General features: G+C 38.3%; 1 protein-coding gene across 41 annotated transcripts in view; it reads left to right on the forward strand.

The window, feature by feature from the left end:
- The window catches only part of DLG2 (discs large MAGUK scaffold protein 2), a 993,421-nt gene that overhangs the window by 931,434 nt on the left and 41,175 nt on the right, over positions 1 to 20,812 (forward strand). For all 41 annotated transcript variants that reach the window (XM_074535042.1, XM_074535043.1, XM_074535044.1 and 38 more), the window contains 2 exons: positions 9,843 to 10,019; positions 19,165 to 19,240. In XM_074535042.1, coding sequence (XP_074391143.1) covers positions 9,843 to 10,019; positions 19,165 to 19,240 — 253 coding nt within the window. The remainder of the gene's footprint in view (positions 1 to 9,842; positions 10,020 to 19,164; positions 19,241 to 20,812) is intronic.

Genomic DNA, 20,812 nt, shown 5'->3' on the forward strand with positions numbered 1-20,812 from the left:
ATGGTGGTCAATCAGCACTTTTAAAGTCAGAGTACATTTCTAAAGAAAATTGACAACCAGACACACAGTGAGACCAACAAATCTAATAATTAAGAAGTAAGTCACATTGTTTTGACACTGATGAGGTGACACCAAAGACTATTATTTTAATTTTTAATTTTTGTTTGTTTCTGCTTTTGAATATTCTGACATCTTATTTTCAAGCTTTTTTTTCTGTGAAGAGCATACACTAGTGAAAACTGATGTTGAATGACTCAAGATGGAGATTTATAAAAAATATCACCTACTAGAAAACATTCTACCCAATTACAGAATAAAACTTCACAGAATAAATCTCTTTGTGATAAGTGTTGACAGACAGGAGTTCAAGGAATCCACTGGCTGACCAAATAGAATTGGTCGACCAAATAAAACATCTCATAGTAGCTGCTCTTCCAGGCAAACTTTCTCTGTTACTTCTGTTACAGTTTAAACAATTTCAGTTGAGTTCACCTCAGGCCTTGATTCACCTGTGGCATTGATTTTTCTAGAGTTCCACCTTAAAAATCTGACATCTTTAGAGATTTCATGTTTGGCCTTATGAAACAGAAGTTATGTAGAGACATCTGACCTTTGTACTATAAAAATTCATCTTTAGATTTCAATTGCATTTGGACTGTTACAAAATTACTCTTCTTCAAAAGTCATCCTTTAAAGAGATAAAGTTAAACCCAGAAATTAATTACATTGCTTCCAATTGAAGTCTATGCAAAACCCAAAGAAAGGACTCATTCTATAGGCAACCTCCTCTTGCTGACTGAGTAAACTCTTAATGAGTTCCTCAAGTTTTGACCTAGACATGAAAGGTTTTCATGATTTTTCAAACAGCTGCATTCAGCAGAGTTTATGGATTTAGTACATTTCTCCACATTAGGCAGGATAATTAATTTCCATAATAATTTTCAGTGTTTTTCTACAGTATAGCTCCTGTTTGAATGGGGTTTCTCATTATCTCAGCAGAACCTACTCAGTCAACACAATAAAATGGAAATCCAAATTGTGACTCTTTCACTGTCAAAGGACAGCATGAAGGCCAAGCAGAAACCATTCGTGAGAAAGAGCTGTTGCAAACAAATATCTTGACTTTTCTTTCCATAATGCACTCTCTCCTCACTATCTCATTAATACTTTCTCTGAGTTTTGCTTGTCTGCACTTTTTCACAGCTAGAGAACAATATTTTTTTCCAATAGCAGTTTCTAAAGGCTGGAGTATAAACAGATTTATTATGATATTAACAAATTATTATGATATATTATGATTCATTATGTTACAATCACCTCCATGATCAAAAAGTCTGTAGAGTCCTCACTTCTTAAAACAGAAGTAAGTCAGAATATTCAGAGTGACAAGGCTCCAATGTTGATTTATCAGCAGAAAAAAAAAATAATCCATTTTGCTGACAAAATTGTCTGAATTGTGGCTGATGGGATGTTTTCTACTACTAAGTAGAGGTATTGTGCTTAGTCCATCTCTTACAAGTCTTTCTGTTGTCATTATGTTCAAATTGTACAAATCATAAATGTGGATCATTTTTTCATAGGAAGGCTTTGTCTTACTTAACTTCTGCAGATGTCTAATATTCTCTTCTAAAAAGAAAAAAAACAAAAGAAACCATCATATATCTGACTGGTAATAATAATTATGTTACCAGTGGGGTTCTCTTTGTGTGCTGAAAATTTCCTTTTGATTATAAATCAGTGGAAGCACAATTAATTATGTGGGCAGCCTGGCCACAATGGAATTTTAAAAGCTGCCAACAGACTCGGGTCATGATTAGATCTAAGAGAAAGCAAATGCAAGCTAGAGCATATCTGAGAAAACAACCTAAAAAAACCCAACTACCCAAAGCAGATCTTCAAGTTCTCTTGAAATAGTTAGAACTACTGCAGACCAATTAGTAAAAAATATCTAAATCCAGTGCTTTCTTGCAGTGTATTCTCTAGTGGTAGGAAGATGCATTTGGGTGCAGGGAGGTATGGGGGTAGCTACAGGCTGTGCTAACAGAGTCATAATTTTCCCTTTCAGTTTCATTGTCTTTGTAAGAAATACCTGATTTTCTTTTATGTTTTATTTTATTTTGTTATAGTTTACTTTTATTTTTCCTGGGGAAAAAAATCCCTAAATTAATATTCTTGGACAGCAAATAAGTTACTATGAGAGAGAATGACTTTCTGGCTCAATCCCTGCAACCCACAGGTTGCAATTTCAGGGGAATTACCCGGTAGTTTAGAGTATCCCTGATTTGACATCCAGCCACATTTCCTTTCTGGATATGGATAATCTTAAATCTGTGTTGAGAAACTGCACTTGATGCCTCAGAGAGAAACCAGAGTTGCAGTCAAGCAGCAGCTTCACTTAGTCTGTGTGGAGAAGAAAAAAATCAAACCAAATAATAAAACAGATTTCACATCATTTTGGTGCATAATGCACAGGCCAGGTCAAGGTCAGTCAAAAATTATCTCATTTCTTTCCTGGCATAAGTTTTGAGTTTGCTGTGAAATCTGCATCTCATGCACAAGTTTGGCGTTTACTGTGAAATTTCAGCTTCTTCAGGGGTGCTGAAGAAGCCTTCCAGAATCAACTACAGATCTCCTCTGGAGTTTATCAAAATGCCTAAGGCTAAATTTAATCTGTTCAGACCCAAGGTGATCTCCCCATTTTAAAGGAAACCTCAAAGCTGAGGATCTGGACTACTCTGAGTCCAGTGCAGACGTATTTAAAAGCTTCTGCTTACCACAGATGAAACTGGCTGCCAGATTTTCCTAGTCAGTAAATTATGGTAAGGTAAGCATATGCTCCCAGCTTGGTTTCAGATGTTTGCAAGCAGAAGGGGGAATTCTATTTGGGTCTTTTATGCCCTGAAAAATGCCAAAGAAACAAAAAGTACCTTCCTTGAAAGGAATTCTCTTTGTGCAGGCACAAGAGAAAGAATGAAGGAATTTCACTTTCTCAAGCCACCTTACAAATCCTGCTGGGAGGGGTTAAAGCCAGGCAAACCTGGGAATAATATTATTTCTGTCCACAACTGAAAGACTGAAGTGTCAGTCCTTGCTCACTGTGAGATATTTTGCCTCTAACACAGAATGTGTATGCTGTGGCGTAGCAAGACCAGAAAAGTGCAACATTTACATTCTGAAAATGTTGACTTACATTTTTCTGTAAAATTTTGCAGAGCCCATTTCCTGCACAGAATATGAGCACTTGCTAAAAACTGAAAAAAAGCCTGTTGGCAACATAGAGATTGGCTCATCAGAGCTGACATTAAACATCATGCTTGGATCTCCAAAATGAGCAGAATATTCCCCAAGGACAAATGGCAGTCCTCTTTCCTGATAAATATCATAAAGAAAATATATCCCTCATCTTCGTGAAATTTTTCTGGAACTAACTGCTGCTGTCTCCAATCCTCTTTTTCATTGAGATCCATGACATAACACTCTGCCAAGTTTCCACTAGGAGGAAAAGAGTAAGGAATTACTTGGACTGAATGGAGAAAATGTTGAATGAAGTAATATGGTAGCAAGTAGAAAAGGCTTGGATGCAAATGAGCAATGGGATTTGCTGCAGTGGAGGTGCCTTAGGAGCAACTATGCTAACACCTTGAAATGCACGTTGACTGGGAGCGTGCCCCATGGCTCTGGGCCCAAACCTACCCTCTCACTAATTTAAAGGCATTTCTCCTTATCCTGTTTCTACATGCGCTTGTTACAAGTCCCTCTCCAGCTTACTTGTAGTCTCTAAGGTGGTGGAAGATTATAATAGTCTCATTGGAGCCTTCCCCAGGCTGAGCAACCACAATTCTCTCAGCCTGTGTTCATAGCAGAAGTGCCCCAGATCTCTGATTATCTTTGTGACCCCCTCTGGACTCACTCCTTCAGGTCTACATCCTTCTGGTGGGGGTCCACAGCTGGACACAGCACTCCTGTCCACCTTATGTGTATCCAAACTGTTGCTGGGAATGGGCCCTGATCAGTGCTAACTTCCAAAGGGAACCTGGCAACCGTGTTCTACTGCTGCACTGTCATGACTGATTTTGGTAACCCAAACTGCCAGTACTGTCCCTCTCAGCCTGACAAGGCTGAGGGGGTGGGCTTCATGAAGAGTCTCAATATCATTAAGATAGGGAAAAAAAAGAAGAAAGCAAAAAATAGAATAAGGGGGAGGGGAATAAAACTAAAAAAGTAAAAGAAAAATAAGGCAAAGAAAAGGAAAAAGCAGGAATCATGGTATCTATGAGTGACAGGTCAAACATTCAGACATATTTTGTTAAAACTACATTATTGTAGTGTACTCCTAATAAAAGCTGTTCTTCCCAACAGGTCCCCCGTCCACCCTCTCAGCAGAGGTGACAATGTATGACAATTATCTTTTGCACAGGGGCTCCTGCAGCAGCCTCCAGTCTCAGCAAGCAGCATCTCAGAGCTTCCCAAACCTCCCAAGGAGGGAGAAACCTTTTTTATATGCTCTACACATAGGATTTACCAGTTCAGCTTCTCCAGATGGAAACAGAGCAGGGAGGAGAAGCTGAAAGTCTTTATTGGTTAGCCAGTATGTGAAGTTTAACCCTTTTAATAGCATCTTAATTGCCTTGCAATGGCTGCTTTGATCAGAGAGCCGCTGTGCTCGCTGTTGTAGCTATAGCAATGAATTACATTAGCGTTTCTTTCATCTTCTTCTAATTTTTTTCTTCAAGCTGAGCCTGCAAGTGGGTGGAAATGCATTTATTACTGAGTGCAGAAAAGACAGCTATGAAGCTTGGGGTCTGATTCTGACTATGATGCTGAGTTGCTGTCTAAAACCAAGCGAATGATTAAACCTCCCTGCACTGGATTTCCCCATCTGTAAAAAAAAGAATAGGGCAGGGGTAGGATAGATGTGGTGAGTGAGGAGAATAACATCTATCTCCCTTAGGATGATGCTATAAAACCTGATGTCCAAGAATCTCTGTTCAAAGAGACAAATATCCTTTAGTGGTGCATATGCAGATATGCTGGCAGATCACAGGAGAGTTAGGACTATTTACAGCAGCTGAAAATCTCTCTTGCTGAATGTTGTTGTCATTTCATAATCAAGTGAATAGCAAAGAGCAGTCTGTAAATTTATGTGCAAACTCCCATCTGTGCCAGAAGAAGAAGAAGAAAGTAATTTCAGAGATGCAAATAAAGCTGCCACCTGAACTGTACGAAATTACTGGCCATTGATACGGGAGTGGAAGATTTTGGGGTTTTGCACTGAACATATAGAAGCATTCAGTAAAATATATTCCTGTGTTGTAAATGCAGGTATATCCCTTGCTTTGTCAGGAAGATTATGAAGACTACTAACAGTAGTGTTTACAGCATTAGCTGAGGAAGCTAAGAAGTTTGTCTGTTAAATTCCCTTTTTTGCTAAGGGATTAGCAAGATCACTTAGTCTTTCTGTACCCTATTTTTTCACATTACAACTGCTGGTGACAATATAACATTGTGGATGTCAATAGGTTGTCATAAAAGGGATTGCACTAGGAATTTATTTTCTGTTTTGTTACAGCTAACGTATTTTCTTTGTCAAACATTTATTCCTCTAGCTTCAAAAATAGGTGTTATTAGGAATAGAAATTTACTGCACAAGGCAGCTTAGCTTTTGAAAATGCCTCAAATAATGAAGTATTTATTCTAAGTGGAAGAAAAAAAAGATACCCCAGTTTTGGTCGCCTTCATGCCATGTAGACACCTCACTGCATGTTACACACTATATTACAGCTTGGGGAAGTCAGTATTTTAATTTCAAACAATTTTTTAGCAATCATTTCAATGCTATTGTGAAATGCTTGTCTCATGTGTTACGGTGATGTGGCTGCCTAAAAATGATTAAGAAGCACCCAAGCATAAAAATAAAACCTGTTAGGTTCTGTCCAAATTGCTGCTGGGATTAGTCTAGTGTAATGATCGCTTCTGAAGTCTGGAATAACATCAGGGGAGCAAGCCTCACATATTCTTACTGCCTTTCATGGCAGTACTTGGCATTTGAATAACACTTTTCACTTTCAAGATATTAAACAGTTTTCCTTAAACTAAGGCAAGAACTGAGAACTGAGAAAAGAATAACTTAGGTGTTCATGAATCTTTGGTGCATATACCTGATGCTTTTGATATTCACACCAATTCCCATTGCTGTTTTTGTAATAAGGGAACTAAGCTGACCAAATCATTATTTCATCACATCTGTTAAACTGGTTAGTAGCAAGCTCTGTTACCTGTTCCAGTATTTTAGCCACATCTCATAGTAGTCACTGGGTTTAGTGTATTTGTAACTTCAAAATACATTCTCTATCCTGTGTAACCCAGGGTCCTGTTTGTGAAATGCACTGTCTAGAAGATACTGAACAGGAGTTTTCTGATTCTGGTTTGATCACAATATTGGTGACAGCTCTGAAGTGGAAGTTAAATAATTCAAACTGAATTTCCTTTGTTATAAAATATTGACTACCCCATTTCAAAAGTAGACCAAGTCAGCTGACTTGGTAAAAAAGCTTTACTGACACAGAGAAAACTCTTGGTTTTGTCCTATAGGATGCAAAGAAAGCTTAACAGTGGATGCAAGCAGCTAACTGAGCATATAAAACACCTGAAAGAACAGTGCTTTAGAATGCACTTTTATAAGTTGTGAAGAAAAAAATGAGCTGTTAGTGTTCAAGACTGTTAGATAAATGTCATTAAAATGTTTTAAGGTTATTGAGATTATTATTCTTTAATACTGCAGTAAAAGACGCTAAAAATTATTTACAGCTCAGTGCTCTGAAGAACTGCCCAAGCAACCCAGGAATAAGCAGCCTCAGCCAGATGAAAGCATATAGTCATATTAGCAAGTTCAGAAAGCTCACTAGCTCTGCTGAGCAGCCCCTCCACTATCTGCAATATTGTGCTTGTATTTTGGGGAGACACCTCTAGTTCATCACAGAGAGAGAGAGGCACTGTGACATGTCTTCTTGGTTTAGCCCCTCTGGATAATTTGAATGTCTTCTTGGTTTAGCCCCTCTGGATAATTTGAATAACCCTGTTTCTATTAAACATCTCATTTTGGAAGAGTACTTGTCTGGTCCTGATTGTGCTGATCCTCCTCTAGCTGAAATGATGGTGCTCATCTCTCAGAGAGGGCTGCTAGGCGCTCTGTGCAAGTGTGAGTTTCTTGTTGGACTGTGTTCCTTATGTCTTCCTCTCAACTCATAATATTCAGCAAAGGTGCTGCTACTTTTTAACTTTTCTTCGGATATTCTCCCTGGCATGACAGAACCTATCTAAGCTGTCTAACATACCCCTTAGTGTGTTATCCTGGTGAAGAAGCTTGCACAAAATAACTAGACTTTGCTGAGAGCTCACCTTGGCTCTGATGAAAGTTTCAGTGCTTGCAGATGGTATCCTGTAAGACTTGGATGTCATTGTCTAAAAACATGAAAGGGCAAAGAAAACAAGGCATCTTTTTCTGTCTGTTCTGCCCAGTTCCTTTACCAAACAAGAGGTCTGGCTACATTCATTTTGTGTCACTTCAGTTGACACTCAACAGATGCAGAGGTGTTATTTTTGTATACATCTTCAAAACCAAGCCAAAATAGTGCCGAACTGTGTGATGTTCATCAGGTGGAAAATCAGAAATGGCATGACAGTCTCTTAAAGGGACTAGATTTTGCAACCTAAAGTGTCCTCTTAGCCTGAGGTGGTGGGGATGAGTGTGCCCAGGTCTCTCTATAGCGCAAAGTAGTCAACAATGCCTGGAGTAAAGATCTCCACATACTTTATAGCAGGGCCAACAGTCAACCAGCAAAAGTATGTTTTAGAGTGCCAGAAATGTTATCAAAGGTGTAAGCTCAAATACAGCTGTTACCAAGACCTGGCTCTTAATTTGAAATGTTTAGGAAAGATCACAGAAGTCAGCTCTCATGTAATTTTCATTTGCTAATGGAGTAATCAACATCTGTAGAGCATCAGCCACAAAATCTTTCATTCAATGAAAAGTGTGCTCAAAAAGTCTCTTGTCTGAGATCTGTAATCTCATTTTAATTAGCAATGCACATGATTACTCCAATCAAAGCAAGTCAGAGGCAAACATTGCCATCTGCATTCATCGTTAACATCAGCCAGCACGATGACAGACTCATTTTAAGTCAATATGTGGGCTCTGAGGTGCAAATGTCTGTTCAAGGACAAAGAATATTGTCCTACTTTCTAGTCCTTAACTTTTGAAACACAACCTTCATTTTAGAACTTGCTGAATATGGAGCATTTCCAGTTTGGCATCAGGGAATGTTTTGCATCTGGGATTTGAGAGTCTTGCTTATTCCCTGTAACAGAAGATATTTTCCCTTGTTTTGAGTGACTTAATTATGCCTGGAATCCGGATTGTATGATCTCTGCCCAGTATCCAGCATGGCCAACTGTCTGGTTAGGGGTCTTGAGCTGTTGAAAAACTTCCATGGCAAGGTGCACAATTAATCCATGAATTTTTAAGACTATTCAATGCGTTGGTAAAACTCTGACCACTGCCTGCTGCCAAGGGCAATGCCCACAGGATGATGTGTTGTGTGCCTGTTTGTATATGCATTGCCAATTCCAGGGATCTGGTGTGATCACTTCGTTAAGGATAGGTGTCTAATGACACTTAGCTGCTTCTGGATTTATGAGCTTCTTCATCAGATGTCCTCACAGGAGGCTGTACTTGAGAAGCAGCAGATGACCTAGTCCCAGTAAGAGTTTTTTATGAATGTAAATATTTAATAAGATGTAGTCATGTTTTTAAAATAACTTTTCCACTGCTAAGCCATTAAATTTTTCCAAAGGGTACTTGCATTCCAAGAACATTTACCAAAAAAGGAACAAGCATAAGTAAGCTTATGGATTATGTAAAATGCAGCAGTGTTCGTCCTCAAAGGGAATTATCTGGGCACTTCTGAAGATGTTAGTACATGACTTTAAACTCTTTAAAAGAAGACATATTTCAAGTAGCATTCTCCCTCCTCCTGAACCAGATTTGCCATCCACAGTTGGTGCATATGAGAGCTTTAAATTATTTTGGTTGCATAGTCACAATTTTGATAACTTATTTTAAAGTTCTCCACCTTATGAGAAGTAGCTTTGAGTGGTTTATATCTATCCATAAAACTGCTACAATCATTCTTTGCAATTACGCTAAAATGCACAGCAATTAATTACATCAAATCCTTCTCACAAAAGTGTTTACCAGTGAAAAGATTGCCATGGCTTTCTTTCTGACAATGAAAGAGTAGGAATTATTAGACACTTCTTGGAATTTAACTGATGTAACACCTCTGCAGCCAGGATTATGATCATATTATTTTCCCTATAGGAAATAAACATCAGTTCTTTACAGGTATGATCTTTAAACAATATTTTACATGTGAAAAATATTCTCAAGTATTTTTTTGTGTAAAAAACCAAGATCTGGATTTTAGCTAGGTAAGTCCAGTGAGTGACCTGCACTTGCTGGGATTCATGTGCAGGGTCTTACTCTCGGAAAGAGGGATACATCTACCCTGGTGCAGGTGCCAGGCATAGGACTCGAAAGCATAGGCTGAAATTGGAATCAGATTTTACCATTCACTTTCTCTTACAGGAAAAAGAAGAAAAAAAAAAAAAAAAGAAAAGGCTTCTGTAGAGACTAACTTGGCAGTGGAAAGAGTTTTCCTCCAAGTAGGACCTTTCCCCTTGGAAAAGGTTACCTGTGACATAAGATATGATTAATTGCTCAGAAGTAAATGTACCCAGACTGATATAATAACCTGCCTTCATATCTTTGTTTGCTTTCACAGAGCCATGTTTGACTATGACAAGAGCAAAGACAGTGGCCTCCCAAGCCAAGGACTGAGTTTCAAGTATGGAGACATCCTTCACGTCATCAACGCCTCCGATGACGAATGGTGGCAGGCGAGGAGGGTCACTCTGGAGGGGGACAGTGAGGAGATGGGAGTTATACCCAGCAAGAGGAGGTGAGTGCTGCCTCCTCCTTCTTACCTCCTTGGACATTATCTCAAATTTATTTTTTTTTTGCAAAGATGGGGTACAACAATCTACTGAAAAACTGGAGGCAGTAAAGAAAAATCCCACAGGTATTTCAAAATTGGGAAGACAGTTTTTGCTGTGAGATTTAAAGCATTCAGGTTCTTTATAATTGTGCTGAAAAGAAACTCAGAAGGTGACTCAATTACCAGTAACTTCATTAAGAAAGGGGTAAAGAAGGAGAGAAGAAGGAGAGATCACCATCTACTAAAGAGCTTTAGCAAAAAAAAAGGAATAACCAGAACCTGAGAATTCACTCTGAATTTGAAGTGGAGCACATGTTTTAATGTCAGGGTGATTAGCCGTTGCATCAAACTGCTGAAGGATGTAATGAATGGCTTGACATTTTCAAATCAAGACTGTATGTCTTTCTTTTTAGAGGGTAAAGCATTAAACCTCTCAGCCTGTGTGATGTGAAATATGGTGCTAAATTATATAATGGTCATATTTGGCTTCAAAGTCTGTTAATTTAATCTCTGCCTCCCTGGAAACTGATGGATAAGCAATATCACAGTAAATTTTTCATATAATGTAAATGAAGGCACATTCATCTGCTCTCCAAGCTAAATCTGAATCTTTTGTGTCTATGATGGATTCGTAGTACTTGTCTGAGAGAGAACAGATATCTGAATCTCCTTCATTGTTTGTATTGTTTATTCTGCCTAGGTGCTTTTGTAAAATTGGCCACAAGTCTCTGATAGTATCAGAACTAGCACACAAAGCAGTATTACCTCCTGGCTCTGTTGATAGTTGCTATAAAAAGGTCAAGAACTGAAAGGGTAGGAGGAAAATTAAATCCGTCAAAACATTACATTTCTCTTTTGCAGCAATGCCGTCATACTGAATATAAACTTTCTATTCCTAGCTATTTCAACTTTAGCACTAGTGTAAAAATGATCATGACCATTTTTTTTTAGAGGGGAAATGGGATGCTTGGTGCTCCCTTGAGCATCTACTGCTGTTTCAAGAGAATTGGCCAAGGTACTAATAGAGCTCATGGTACTCATTGTTCTAAATCATGTAAAAGTAAACTAAAAGGCCACCAAATACCTTGTTGACATGAGCCCTGAAAAAACATTAATTTCTCTAATGATCGTGTATGAATAGCATCCACACCTGGTTTATCAGCTAAGAGCCATTTTGGTGTTGTGTAATAGACAGAAATAAAAGGCTAGGTTGTAAGGTTAGGTTATAAGTTTCAAGATGGAAAATATGCCCATCAACCAGACTTAGTCTCTAGATATTGAAAAAAGAATACTTGCCTGCTATTCATTGCTACAGTAAATACTGCTGTAATTACATGATTGGATTGTACATGGGAAGAGAGAAGAGTTTATTTAATGTGATGGTAAGTTAAGTGCACAGAGCTCACTCCTGTATGGTGCCTAATATGAAAAGGTGCAAAAAGCTGTCATACATATTAAAACAACTACAGAGGAAAAAAGGACAAAGCTAATTAAGATGTGGAACTGAATATCCCGTGAAGTAGAAAGGTGGTGTGTGCCTAAAGCTTATTGGGTTACCCACGCAGTGGTGTTTTCAAGGGCAAAAGATAGAGGTTCTCTAGTCAAGGTCAGACATATAAGAGAGCCTTGGAATAAGATGTGGCTTAGGAAACGCTGGGAGAAAACAGAATAAATTTTTAAAAGGAAAAAAAAAAAGACTGTATGAAAATAGTTGGTTAAAACCTAAAAATAAGAGTCTTGAATTTTAAAAGATTCAGGTACAGTTACCATGCTCTCCACTTGTCATCCTTATTCTTCACTAGTGAAGCTGAGTGGCCTGGAAAAATCAATGGCATCTGATTTTCTGTCTGCATTAATGTAATGATACACCTGAGCTGGACTGGGAGGAAGTTGCTGTTATTTCATAAAAGGTTTCAGTTGTACAGTATTTTTTTCCAATGCACTGAAAAGTGAGGATGTTTCCTTTCTGTGGATTCTGGATGATTCCTCAGTGCCTGAGACTGATGTGCTCTTGCCAGCACCTTCCGCAGTCATTTACGCCACCCAAGGGCAGGATGAGCAATCAGTGCACACAGGGCTGAGTTACAGAGAGTAAAGCTAATCACACTCACCAGATTGTGCTAATTCAGAGTTCAGTTTCCTCTGCAGGTGTGGGTTATTGACTGTAAGAGGATTAATCTAAAACAGAGTACTCCTGGAATTCATTTGACCAAATATAGGCAGCTACAGCATGGAAATCCTCATTTAAGCTGTTGGCTCCAGGATGCCATGTCTCCTATAGTTTATATGGGATTATTTCTATAAGCAATGCTTTGTATATAATGCAGCATATGTTATATATAGTAGTAAAACACTGTGATAGAGAGAAAGGAAGGAAGGAAGGAAGGAAGGAAAATAAGAATATCTGTAGGTGTTGTTTGCCTTGTCCTGCAAGCAAAACTGGCCATGATGTTGTAAATTGAAGAATTTAATATTTGTCCTATAGTTTTCAATCCCCAATTCATTTCTGTTCTTTTTCTTTTTTGTGTGTGTGTGTTGGGTGCTTCAGGGGGTTATGCTGGGAAGGGTTTTATTTTCTGTTTAGATTCCTTTTTCTGTTTGTGGAATGGTATCCTATGGTACTGTAACTTTATTTTTTGCACTTTTGGTCAGTGAGAGGCTATACAGATCCAGGTTGAGTCTTTTAGCTATCTGCTTTACTTCTGCCCTACTTCCCTTGACTTCTGTCCAGCAACAACTAAGATACGATTCCTGCATTTCCCATAAGTGAAATCATTGTGGAATAGCTCTGAAAACCAGTGACCACTTCAACTTTATATATATCTATATATTTATATATCTATATATCTATATGTGTGTGTGTGTGTGTGTACAAATAGATATGTATGTAAACAGACATATTTATTCTTTGAGATGCTGTGTAATGGTAATTGCTGTAATTGCTTTCTATGTGTTTAGGTCTTTTATATTTTACAGTAGAGCCCATCATACAATGACATTTCAGCATGAGCTAATTAGAGTAATTGGGAATGATTAATCAAGACTCCTTACTCTTTTTCTCCTCTATGACTTATGTGCTATACCAGCAAAAAAAAATAATAATTTAGAATTACAGGGGAGCTGCCACTCATTAGTCTCTCCAGGTTGTTGGATACATTACCTCTTAGTGATTTGATAGAGTTTCAAAACTTTTTTGTCATTAGATTTTAGTGCTTCTGCCAACATGTGGACTTGTTGCCTTATTTATGGTTAAATTTCCAAGTCACGCTTTAAGAGAGAGTTTTGGAGGGCAATAATGCAGCTGGAGCGGTGTTACTGAAAGAAGCAGCCCAAAGAAGTGAGGGAGGCCCCAAGTTTCTCCACTGATACATGCAAGGACCAAGTTTCATGGAGCAGTGAGACAATGACCTCTGTGCAGATTAAATAAAATTAAATTCTAAGTATCCTGCCGTTCTTAAATAGAATTGCAACCATTTCTACACCTGAAAACAACATTTTGTTCATTTGTCAGTGTGTATTTATTGTCTGACTATAGCTGTTCTCCACCACAGGTCTGCATAGCTAGTTGGGTAGAAACCAAATGCAATGACATACAGTTGGTGTGGTATTATATCATGTTGATGTTCGGAAGCACAGGACTTCAGCACAAGAGGCTGCAAACCACTTCACTTGTGGTTTAACCATCACCAAATAGTTATTATATAGTATTAATTAATCAACATTTCAGGCCAAATTTCTCTTGGTTCCACTTCTGCCCAAAAGATTTATCCAAGCTATGTTTTAGGTGACAGCACAATTATATCAGGCAGGATCTCCAAGGTGAGGGGACATAACCACCAGCCTGGGCACTATGGCTACATGTGTGAAGTGCTCCTTTATCATCAAAAATTGCTATTTATACTAGAATGACCGACAGAATTAGATTTACACTAATCTAGAACTAGATTTACTACACCATTTTTTTTTTAACATTTGGATAGATAAATAGATTGATTGATTGATTTAAATTAGAGTTTCCACATAATCTGTGCTTTTACCATGAGAATTTTTATTTGCCTCATTGCCCTTCTTATTATCCATTTAAAAAAAAATAAATCAGCTCCCTATAAAAGAGCAGCAGCAAGCTGAGCAGCCCATGTCCAAGATTCCCTCCCTATAGAAACACTCACATTACTTAAAGGAAATTTTAAAAATGCATTAAACCAACATGCATAAATAAGAGTGTATTTCGTTTCTAGACAGATGCACTAATTCAATAGTAAATAGATTTTAATTTGCTGTAGCATTGATTTTACACCTCCAGTTCTTTTCCCTTTTTCCTTGCTGAGTCTCTGCACAGAGAAAGCTCCTACATTGCAAGCCCTCCACAACAGCAACCTCCCACCTCATGAATATCAAGCCTCAGTATTTTCTGTGTGTGTGTATGGCTGCCTGACTCGAGTCTGTGGGTCTGCAATGCAGCCTGAGATTTCACACAGATTGCCCCAGAATGGCTGAGCATAAATTCTCACCACTTTTACTACTGCTCCCTCTGCAGCCAGTGAGGATTTGGCCTTAAAACCCTGAAATAATTACACTAATCTTTCTGTTGTCCTTCAGATGTGCAGTCACAAAACTGCTGTCAGACTGGACATCATTCTAAGATACCCATTTTCAGGTAGTTTAAGTGCCTCTGACTGCCAAATGTTATGCAACTTGTATCTCTGTTATTACGTGCTGTAATAATACCAGCCTGATACTTGTGTTCTCACATAGACAACATTCTCCCCACAAGTACATGTAGCCATGCTCTTCTTTCAGGGCAAAGTGGGGGGAAAAGTACATAAAACTCAATGTTTCACAAACATTTAAGGGCAAGGAACAAGAGCTTTTCCCAGCACAGAAGTCCCTGTGGGTGAAAAGCCAACTGAAATTTGTTGTTCTGCTCAGCTTGGCAGAAGGGCATGTTTATCCACTCAGATGATTTTTATTTTTAATGGTTTCCTATAAATCATCTACTTTTCTAAACAGCACTTAACATTTGAATCCTTAGATGATAAAACTTTTTAACATCAGCTAAGCTTTGTCTAAAATATTTGTCTGTCTATACTCAGTAATCTAAGTGGAAAAATTTAATATGGAATGAAATTTGTATGTATGTGTAATTATAAACTTCTTCCTGTGCTCTTGCAATGATGTGAAACTTGTGTGCTGTTGGAAAAGAACTGTTAGCTTTTAAACAGAACAAGGCTGTGCTACAATTTCTTGAGAAGTCACTTCCTAATGTCATTAGGTCTCCACTTCATAAATATTGAGCAGGTGCTGAGCTGTTTTCTATAAGCAAGCTACTGCATATGGAGAGCTGGTCCAGAGCACATTCTCTTCTGCTGAAAAATGCATGTTTGGTGCAAAAATGCCACTTCAGAAAAGCTCCAAAAACATTTCTGAGAATGGGGATCTCTTGGTAAGCTCAGATCGCACATCTTGCAGAGGATGGAAGCAATAAAAAGCTATGAACGGAGGCCACATATTTGAATTATATATAGTGCATACATATTTTCACTTGATAGGCAGGCAAAACAAATATAGTGCAGGTGACCTGAAAATGGTGAAGCAAGACAAGTGACATAGCAAAGTTTTTCAGGTTTCCAGTTTACATTTCTTTCTTATATTTCCTAACTCTCCTCACTACAGTACTCATGCTGGATTTGGAAACAACTTTCATCCTGCAAAACATCTCAGTGCCAAATATATACAAATTAGGCTACTGTCACCATTTTATTTCATTGTAGCAACAAGTTTGCAATTTGCATCTGTGTTCTACATAACCATGAATGCTGTTATTGAAGATTAACGCTTTTCTCACTTGATATTCTATCTCACCACTGTGAAGACTGATTAGTGCTTTTAGGAAGGCACTGACAAAACTCCCAGTGGTGCAGCAGTGTGTGATCACAGTTCATGTCTTGTTGAGATATACTTTTTTTTTTCTTGTTTATAGCATTCATGAAGAATTGAAAGTTTCATTTTGAAAAATCCCACAAGCCCTTTTTCAACAGCTATGTGTGCCCAGAAACACCAAAGCAGATAGACATTGCAGTGTAGTGAGTGTTGCATCCCATTAATAAGATTTTTCCTTAGAAGAGGAAGAAGAGAACAGTATCCTAAAGAACTCAAATCCTGAGCTTACTAGTGAGGGAACATGGAACACTGAAGTATATTTCCAATGTACTGCTCCACTTCTCTAGCTTTACATGACAAAAAGTGAGTGAATCCTGACCATTTCTGAAATAAAAAGGGCCAGGAGGTATCTACCACCAGGAATGTTTTTAAGAGAAAGTGAGTATATAGATATACTCCAACTGTCCCAGATCTCACATGATCTTAGGTAATTCCCTGTACACAGCAGTGTTTCTGTACTCAGTATACTTGGAGAGTGGTGGGAAAATGGAGGTGAAATCCCCATAAGTTGTGCTAGGGTGATACTGCCTCCACACAGAACTCAGAGCTTTTCAGCTCCGGTCATGTTTGCATGTTGGATGTAGGTTTCTTTGAACATTTCTTGAAACATCTTTGAGTTTCAGTGACCCCTCAGGCACTTTTGAAAATGGGACTGAGCCATTAAGTTGTTCTGGAAAGCATACCCATGCTTCCTTATCCCTTAGATATAACTCTTTAGGCAAATACATAATTAGAAAGGATCATGGCAGCAATGTGTACATCAGGCAAGTCAGAGTTGCAAGTCTGGGCCCTGCAAATCTGGGAGATAGGAGTCCTCCCCTTCACTTCATGTTTTTGCACATCTCCCCATAATCCTGCTTTGTCCTGCAGTGGTTATAGAAAACTGGTTACCATGTTAAGTGAAACATTCCCTTCTTAAAAGCAGTTTCTTCAGCTGATGGATCAAAATGTTCAAATGATGGTCAGCTGCTGTCAACTAAACCAGTGTAAGGAATTTGCACCCATATGCTGTTTAGACATTGACAGCATCAGCTGCTGCAAATAACTCTTTGGACTTAAACTCCTTTCTTCTTGGGGAAAAAAACACAGTCAAGTTTATTTTTCCTTAAATATAAAAACTACAAGCCTGCAAAAAAAGTGGTAAAAATGTTTTAATTAGTGTTCCTTTAACAAGTGCCTTTTCTAAGAGCTAGATCAACAAATCTAAAAGAACACAGATTAAAAACTTTGTTATCTTCACCAGTTTAGTTCACTTTTTAGCTCTGTCTATGGCAAAAATGTCCCAGTAGCTCAGATGAGAAATTCTAACATCTTAGTTCACTGAAATCTGCACCCTGACTGTTTCAACAAAGACTTAATCCTTGGAGAACCAAAGCTAAATTCCAGGAGTTCTCCACAGCATGTAAAACTAAAGCTTTTCAGAAATTTAGGTTCATTCCTTCAGGAAAAAGAGAGGTAAATTCCTATCACCTGAGCAGCCCACTGCCACAATGGAAATTCCAGACCAAAGACATAAAGGCAATAGAGCACCTGAGCTGAAGAACTTTAAGATTATGTTATAAACTGGGCAAACCCATTTACTTTGTCCTTGCCTTTTTCTAACAGCTGACCCATTTCACTGGCAGTTCAGGCAGCAACAGTAATGTAGTCGGCCTGAGACACAGATCATTTTAGCTTGTAATTTTACATTTCAGCTAAATTATAAGTAACTGAGAACAGTTTTATTGTGGAAGGTGTCACGCAAATGGTAATGGGAGGCAACATTGTGTGCCACCCTCACTACAGTGCCAGAGGATGAAATGTTTGGAACATGCAGTAGACATGCTGAGCATATATGAACACTGTTGTTATATTTGCCTGAAGGACTAATGGCACTTAATGGCATTACTTAAATACTTCTCAGAGCAATGCAGAATGTTTCTGCTGCTCCTCATCTGTCTGCTATGCCTCTAGAAAGCAGCGATGCCTCCACAACTGCTAAAGCAGTTATGACAAACTTCATAAATAAGACACACTCTTCAGGATTAATTTCCAAATTTTTTTATGCAGTGAATAAGAAATTAAGTTAAAAGCAGATGTTTTAGGAAGTTAGGCAGGGCTGGAATGAGTTTAAATGTTAATATAGATTAATAAGTTGAATATTGTGTTCATTTGTGCTAATTATTTCCTCAGAAGGCATCCATCCTATTTATGCAATTACACAGCCTCAGTCCTATTTAGGCAATTACACAGCCTTGAGTCTTCATTTCTTACCAGTACTACCAAGGGACTTCATCTGCTAGCTCAAGTCTGAACTGTTCATGTGTTTTTAATAACATAGATTTAGTTTGAAAGATGCACTTGAGCTGTTTCCATGTGAATATTCCACACTTACAGAGAAATGCATTTAATCTAAATTTGAACTGTAGCTATAGTAACCAACATTCACTGTGTTTCAGGAGGGCATATATAAGCCTACTCAGACAGAAGGAAACATGTTCTGTTAATTATCATTCTATCAAAACTCTAGAGTTTTTATTTTGGAAAATAATTATCAGAAATTATGAATTCCTAGTACCCAGGCTTAGAAAGCAAGGGATTTGCAGGCATGTATTCTGATGTCTCATAAGCCAGCTTTGCAGGATTCGATGGAGATTTCCTAGAGCAATCCCCAGCCGTAACAAATAGGGTTAGTGTTTCACTTTCAGGTAGATGATCAGATTTTTTACTTGAGCCAGTCAATGATAGATTCTGTAGATGATTTTGCAAAGGTAGGTAACATCACTTTTACAGTAATGTCCACATTAATCAAGGTGAGTAAGGACATGTCCTCGTTTCATTCCTCTGACCATAGAACTCTAAATGTTGCCTGATTTTTGAACAGCTTAAATCAGAGAGAGTAAATCTGTCCCCAGCATACTTTTCCCAGACTCCCATGTCTGTGGAGAGGCATTGCTGTTCTGCTGGCGTAGGGCAGCCAAGGCTCCTCAGACCCAGTCCTGCATTTGCCAGAAAACTGGTGCCTGGCTGAGGAAGTGACCTCTCCTTTTCAGTGCATGAAATTCACTTTAAATGTTTACTTTAGGTGTGGTAAGCTGCCAATGGTCTTGGGAGAGCAGGTTGAAATATTTCATACAAAATGCTGCTAAAATCAATGTATGTTTCTTCATTTGTGTTTTCTTTTCCCCAGAGTTGAAAGAAAGGAGCGTGCACGTTTGAAGACGGTGAAATTCAACGCGAAACCCGGTGTAATTGATGCAAAAGGGGTATGTAGATACTGAAACCTTTTGAAATTGCACTTTACAATTGTTTTATCCAGAGTAGAAAAAATTTTACCAACATAAGGAATATTTAGGTTGTTGCAGCCAAAACCTGCAGTATAGTGAAATGTAGATCAGAGATTACTATGATATAGTCTTTGGAATAATTAAATATTCTTTTTATAATAATACTGAATGACAGTGCCTCCTAAGGGGAAGATACTAAGAAAATAAAGAGCATTTCATGACAGCTGTGATTTTATTTAAATGATGGATAGAGAAAAAACTTTAAAAATGAATGCAGATGGATAGCAGTTTAATGAAATAGGACCAGAAGTGTAAATTCCCTGGCTTCAAGGGCTGTTAAATCACAAACCAAAGGTTGTAAGTTAAGGAGTCCTGGATAGAAAAAATTAGGTTTTGGATGTTCTGCATTGACAGTTGTGACAGACATTGAACACAGGTGTGTTTCACACCAGACACCATGGCCAAACAACACAAAACATGCAAGTTCCGTTCCAGCAGCGCTGCCTGCACAGAACAGGGCTCCTGCTACTGCCATTCCAAGAGCTACTTTATTGTGCCCAGGCCAGCAGTCTCCTTAGCCTAATGCCTACTATCCTGCCTGGTACCATCTGGCTGGCAAGCATCACAGCAGGAGAAATGCCCACAGCCCTGGCTGTTGAGGTATATTTTTCTGCTGAAGTGTAGCTTGCAGTTGTAGCACTAGTGAATACTTGACATTTGCAGGGATTTATTTTTGAAACCCGTCTAGTTGGCATGTTTGGAATTTACAACTGAGGGCTTCTGTGAGCAAACTAGGAGACACAGATTCAGCAGCCATGAGGGAAAAGTCCTGCTTGGCTGCAGAAAACAGAGCAGGGCCAAAACTGTGTGATGAGTGAACATGACCGTAGGTAGGTGCTAGCATGGGAAATGACCAAGTGGTTCAGCAGGTCCCTTCCAGACCTGCTGTTCCTGTGATCTTCTGCATAGTTTGAAATTCTCATTCTTAATCTTTTCTTCCTTCAGGTTCCCTCCATAATGGTAATACTAAAAATTCCCTTATTCTGTCTTTTCAGACAGATTAGCAGGGTAAGGAATTCCTCTTCCTGTGGACACAGAGTTCCTAGCACAGGGGTTCCTAAGTGTCTACATGCCAGCAAAATAGTACTTCACGCTTGAAAATACTTCCCTGTTACTGCTCTACAGAACAATTCCTGAATTCATTGTAAATGCAAAATTATTGCTTGAATATTCACTGAAATATTGTTGAATAGTGACTGAAACAAGTTTTCCAGACTTAAGAGGCACATGGAACTGTACATTACTAGCGCTTGCAGATAACTCAGTAAAAATACATAATAAAATGCACTAAGAAAAGAATAATTCATCTCATACCATTTCTTTAGAAGTCAAAATTTCATTTTATAGTTTGAACTGACCACTCTCTGCAACTCTATCTATTAATATTGCCACTTATTTTGAGAGATAATAAGTTTTATATTGCCAATAAGAAGAAATCACTTCTTAAATGTCTATTTCCCATATATAAACAAAACTGCAGGGGAATAATTC

This window comes from Zonotrichia albicollis, chromosome 2 (genome assembly GCF_047830755.1).
Source record: "Zonotrichia albicollis isolate bZonAlb1 chromosome 2, bZonAlb1.hap1, whole genome shotgun sequence".
NCBI lineage: Eukaryota > Metazoa > Chordata > Aves > Passeriformes > Passerellidae > Zonotrichia > Zonotrichia albicollis.